General features: G+C 45.6%; 1 protein-coding gene across 1 annotated transcript in view; it reads left to right on the forward strand.

The window, feature by feature from the left end:
- Positions 1-236: 236 nt before the first annotated feature.
- Positions 237-6,136, forward strand: part of viml (vimentin like) — a 13,475-nt gene continuing 7,575 nt past the window's right edge. The window contains exons 1-3 of the mRNA XM_063218967.1: positions 237-875; positions 1,503-1,563; positions 5,749-5,844. Of these exons, the coding sequence (XP_063075037.1) occupies positions 358-875; positions 1,503-1,563; positions 5,749-5,844 (675 nt within the window). The 5' untranslated portion in view covers positions 237-357. The remainder of the gene's footprint in view (positions 876-1,502; positions 1,564-5,748; positions 5,845-6,136) is intronic.

Genomic DNA, 6,136 nt, shown 5'->3' on the forward strand with positions numbered 1-6,136 from the left:
CTTACTTATCACTGTTGATAAGTAGCCTAATGAGCACGTTTTTGATAGCCTCCAACATAACCATAACATCAGAGGGCGTTTGAACTTTCAGAGCTGACTTCGTTCGGCAAGTCTCATAGGACCTGGACAATGTCAGTCAAGTCAAGTCCTGTGATCCGTTATTTCATTAGCATAAGAAGTGGGGGTAGCCTATAAATAGCGCTCCCTCACCTTTCCTCGGTCCTCATCGGGTTGAATCCTGCCGGGGAAGTTGGCTACTTGGCTTCTGAGCGGCTGTGCATCAGAAAGGCAGGGCAGGAGTCACGTAAAGGACTAAAAAGAAGGCTACCGTAAGTGTCTGGAATATCATTAATCAGCATGTCTTCCCAGTCATCTTACAGAAAAATGTTCGGTGGGGAGAGACCTGTCGGCAGGACCAGCTACTCCAGCAGCCGTCAGTACTCAGCCCCGATGCGCAGCAACCGAGTGTCTTTCGGCGTCTCGTCGGCCCCGGCCATCTACGCCACAAAAACCTCGCGCGTCCGCTCCAGCGCACCTATGCCGCGGCTAGCCTCCGAAAGTTTGGATTTTTCACTCTCCGACGCCATCAACACCGAGTTCAAGACCAACCGCACCAACGAGAAGGCGCAGATGCAATCCCTGAACGACCGTTTCGCAAGTTACATAGAGAAAGTGCGCTCACTCGAGCAACAGAACAAGATTCTGAACGGGGAATTGGAACAGCTGCGTGGTAAAGGCACCTCGCGCATAGGTGACCTGTACGAAGAGGAGATGCGCGAGCTGCGACGGCAAGTGGACCAGCTGACCACGGAGAAAGCCCGTGTGGAAGTCAGCCGTGATAACATGGCCGAAGACATCGAAAGGCTCAAATCAAAGTACGTTTTCATTTGTTAACTATCCTGTAGCCTAATTGTGAAGTCATTAGTGGAGAGACTAACTAGTATACTAAAGCATCAATCTCAGCATCTCAAGTCAGTATGATGTGGCAATTATCATAGGCTACTGATATAGGCCTACACAATATACTTTACATTAGGCCTACATTACACTTAGCTGACACTTTTATCCATGGCCACTTACAGTTATGTACAGGGTAATGGTTACAGTTGGAGCAGCGTGGGGTTAGATGCCTTGCTCAAGGGCACATCAGCCATGCAGTCAGATAGGGAGTGGAAGGGTGGGATTCGAACCTGCAACCGTCTGGTCCATCTCCTTAACCCCTAGCCACAGCTGCCCCCTGTATGCAATATATCTCATAGCCTCTGTGTCTGGATGAAGGGAGTGGGGTTGGTGGCCTGTCACGTAGCCTCTTACTGCAGATGGGGTCGCTGGCGGGCCTATTCACTACTTGCAGAAAATACTTCATAACAGCATTGCAGAGACCTTAAGTAACCTTAAGTAACATATTAATCATGCGCTAAGGGGTTAAACCTTCTCTCGCTGTCACACTTGATATTTTCTTTTCTTTTACTATTTTCTTATCTCGCTGTCTTCCCCTGCAGGCTCCAGGATGAGATGCTACAGCGAGAAGACGCAGAGAGTAGCATGCACAGTTTCAGACAGGTATTACTACTCATTACATTACGTTACATTACATTTAGCTTTTGACCAAAGCGACTTACACTGAGGGCATTCAAGCAAGTACAGAGTGTGGGGTCAGTACACAACAGCAGTATACAAGTAATGTAGTAGAGCGGATAGAGCGCAGAGAGAGAGCTTTCAGCAACCTCTTCACCCAGTTGTGTGGAGCACCGGTCCACTCATATATTTGAAAAGCATTTTCAAAACCTTTTATTTATATTTTAACATTTTCATTTTTAAATTTAAAGCATTTCTGCAAAATTGTGCATTAATGAACTATGTGGGCCAACATCTGTGGTTTTTTTTAAAGGAAAGATCAGATGATGAGCTGACACCATATTTGATCACTAAGGGGTATTGCGTAGGCTATTACTGTGACCCCATGTATACCTGGTCAATGCCCACAGGCCGCTAACAGTATTTGGGACGAAGTCATTTGAAAGCCCCCCCCCACACAATACATAAATGTAATGAGAACCCAATTCTGGGCCCCTTAACTCCCTGGGCCCGGGACAACATACCTGTTTGTCTCCCCCACCCCACCCCCATTGGCTGACCTGCATAGACACACCCACACAAACATGGGCATGCTGTTTTGTTTTCATCAGCTGTTCAGCTTTCAGGTTTCAGCTTTCTCTCTCTCTCTCTCTCTCTCTCTCTCTCTCTCTCTCTCTCTCTCTCTCTCTCTCTCTCTCTCTCTCTCTCTCTCTCTCTCCCTTCCTTTCTCTGTCCCTTTCTCTCTCTCTCTACCCATCCCACCCCTTGCTATTCCGTCTTTTCTCTCTCATTCTCTTTCTGTCTGTCTGTCTCTCTGTCTGTCTGTCTGTCTGTCTGTCTGTCTGTCTGCCTGCCTGCTTGTCTGTCTGTCTGTCTGTATCCCCCCCCGCCCCCATCTCTAACCTGGTGCTGCTGAGCAGGGCTTTCTGAATGAGCTGCGTTGCTGCCCTTCACTGGCACCCCTCTTCCCTCTGCCCTGGCCCTCCTCTGTGTGCTACTGCACCCCTCTTTATTCTGCCCTTCTCTGCCCTGCCCTGCGCTGTGCCCCTCTTCCCTCTGCCCTGGCACCCCTCTGTGTGCTACTGCACCCCTCTGTGTGCTACTGCACCCCTCTTTATTCTGCCCTTCTCTGCCCTACCCTGCCTTGCCCTGCCCTGCCCTGCCCTGCGCTGTGCCCCTCTTCCCTCTGCCCTGGCACCCCTCTGTGTGCTACTACACCCCTCTGCACTCGTCACCCTGCCCTATTCCCTCTGCACTGCACCTCTCTGTGTGTGCTATGGCTAAGGGACTTGGGAAGAGGCCACTTCATAGCGTCAGCACCTTCACAGCACTGGCTGCGAATGATAGCACATTTTGGACTTCACACTCACTGGGAGGCACTGATCAGAGTCAGCATACAGACAGACACACACACGCACCGCACATAGGCATATATGGACACACACCGAGACACAGACACATACACACACACACACACACACACACACACACACACACACACACACACACACACACACACACACACACACACACACACACACACACACACACACACAAACACACACACACACACACACACACACACACAAACACAAAGGAAGGATATTCTATTGGCTTGTGTGAGTGCTCAGTGTCGCTGTACGGGTGTGTGGGGATGGGACTGACAATTGCTGTTGGAGCCAGGGTGTGTGTGTGTGTGTGTGTGTGTGTGTGTGTGTGTGTGTGTGTGTGTGTGTGTGTGTGTGTGTGTGTGTGTGTGTGTGTGTGTGTGGTGCATGGCTGTTGGATCTGAGTAGGCATTGCTCCCTGGGCAGCAAGACACACGTACGGGTGTGCGTATGTCACAGGGCAGGCCAGTGGGACAGCATCTGCTTTATAACTGGCGTTGTGTGGAGCATTTGGACTGGTCTTGAACCAAAAAAAAAGCGGTCCGGGCATTTTTGGCATAGACAGTCCCCCTGTTTTTTCTATGATATGACTGGCTCAGTCCGTTTTCTAATGGCTCCGTCCATTGTCGATATGGACCAATGGGACACCCCATGTAAATGGTGTGCCAGTCTCTACTGGTGGGCCACTGGGGAAATGCCCTGTATGCTAGATGACCAGTCCAGACCTGTTAGGGCTGAGCAAAGATTCTCAATAACACTTCATTGTAATGGATGCCTTAAAGCTGCACTGTGCAGGAAATTCTCAGAAAAGGTACTGCAACTATGCTGCTCATTGAAACTGGGCTGCCTATTGCCAAATTTGATCTTTTCTTTTCATTTTACTATGTATTAAACTAATTTTTTTTTTGTATGGCCCAAATACAGTCATTTTTGCAGCTAAAAATGTCCATTTCTGGACATTCAAAATGGCGGAGATCCCCCGTTTCATGAAAGGTGCAATTTTCCCAGTCATAATGAATTTGATGGTGGTGGTAAGTATTCATGAAAAAGGTAAAATTAGTTTCTAAACAACTAAACCTTACACAGTGCACCTTTAAGCATTATTAAGACTTAGTAAATAATTCACTAATGATGACATTAATATACTTTTGTAAATGAGTGGTACATGTTATGTTAATATTTTATATTTATCAAACATTTACAATTGTTTTGTAAATTAAAATACTCTGTTGAAAGTTTTTTTTTTTTTTAAATCATGAACATATTATTTGTAGATATTTTATAAAGCATTAATAAAATGTATTAAATAATATCTTTGATGTTTTGTTCATCATTAGTTAATTTACTGTCTTTATAATGCTTTTTATGCATCCATTATTATAAAGTGTTACCAGCTTCTCCACTGCAAAGGACCCTCTCTCCATGGTCTGACAAAGCAGCCTATCTGTGGCACAGGCTGTTGCCAAGAGCTGTGGGGTGTGTTTGGTGTTTGTTGTTTTGTGGTTGTTGGTATAATATAATATGGTCTATGTGTGTGTGTGTGCGCTTAGTTGTGCTTTGGGGTGTTCTCTGTTTTTGCATGTTCTCTCTCTCTTTCTTACTCTCCCTCTCCCCCCCCCCCCTCCTTTCTCTCTTTCTTATTGTGTCCATCTGCATCTGTCTGTGTATCTGTGTCCAGCTGTCTGTATTTACCTCAGGCTCTATCAGTTATCAGACCCTAAGACTACCATGTGCATGCACATTTTCTGTGTTTTTGTGTTGCTATGACACTTTAACTTTGTTTATTTGTCCCTGGCACTGATTTGCAGCGTCACCAAATTGGGAGCACTTTCTTTTCTGTGTCTGTAGGGTACTGCTGAGGTGGCTTGGTTACTACACCTGTCTGTCTGTCTGTCTGTCTGTCTGTCTGTCTGTCTGTCTGTCTGTCTGTCTGTCTGTCTGTCTGTCTGTCTGTCTGTCTGTCTCTGCCTGTCTGCCTGTCTGTCTGTTTATAATATAGGTGGGGATAATGATTATTGTCATGTTTGTTGTCCTACTTGCAGTTGCCATACCAGACACAATCCATACATATTTGTTCTTGTATGCTTGTATATTTTCCCCTGACATTTCTTTGCTCTCTTGTCTATCACATAAACCAATGTAAATAGCAAACAACATGTCCGTTATTAGTGGGAATAACAGGATATGATTGCTATGGCTCCTTGTGCCCACAGCATGTAGATAATGTGCCCCAATTGTCAACATGTTTGTTTGTCAACATTATCTCTGGAAATACAATAACCCGGTGGCTGTGGAGGTACTGCAGGGGCGTCGCAGATTGAAGGGTCTTTTCATAAAAATGAGGGAAACTGACAGGTCAATAGCTAACATAATTCCATAAATTGCTTAGTAACAGTATGCACTTCTGAATAGATGTAGGCCTACTCACTTTTCCAGTGATTACATTCAAGTTTAGACATTTTAATGGACAAAAATGTTTGTCATTTGGAAGGTGAGAACTTTTGTGGAAACCATTCTGCCCTACAATGTGACTACACTAACAATGAAACGGAGAAAAATGCCTTTAAAGCCTTGGTATTAGGTTTGATGTAGCAAATTTGACATAGCACTATCTCTGAAACGTGACACATTTGGACCACACAGATTTGTCACATGATAAAGGAGGTGTAATGAAGACCCTTTTGAGTCTAAACTAAATTTTGATGAAATATGTAGTTACTACACTTTGTATTTGAATGGCAGCACTGCTGTAACTGTTTGTCGTCTCCCCTGTCGCCCCCAGGATGTGGACAACGCAGCGCTGTGCCGGCTGGACCTGGAGCGCAAGGTGGACTCTCTACAGGAGGAGATCGCCTTCCTCAAGAAGCTCCATGATGAGGTAGGTACCCCACCCATTAAGGGGAGAAAAAAAACACACTCCCAATACTTAAGCTCCATGATGAGGTACCCCACCGATTGAGTGTAGAAAATCCACTTTCAATCTGTAGCCCCTTAACCCATTTTGTCCTAAGCCCTTTTTGGGAAAGGGTGCCCTCTTCCTATTCAATCCTATATATCTCAGCCTCCGAAGCACATACAAACATGAAATGAGTTACATTTAAAAGCCAAGACCTTCCCCTTGCATTGCAATGTGTTCTTTCAGCTCCAACATACCCATATAGTTAATAAAA

The sequence above is a fragment of the Engraulis encrasicolus genome, chromosome 16, assembly GCF_034702125.1.
Source record: "Engraulis encrasicolus isolate BLACKSEA-1 chromosome 16, IST_EnEncr_1.0, whole genome shotgun sequence".
Taxonomy (NCBI): Eukaryota; Metazoa; Chordata; class Actinopteri; order Clupeiformes; family Engraulidae; genus Engraulis; species Engraulis encrasicolus.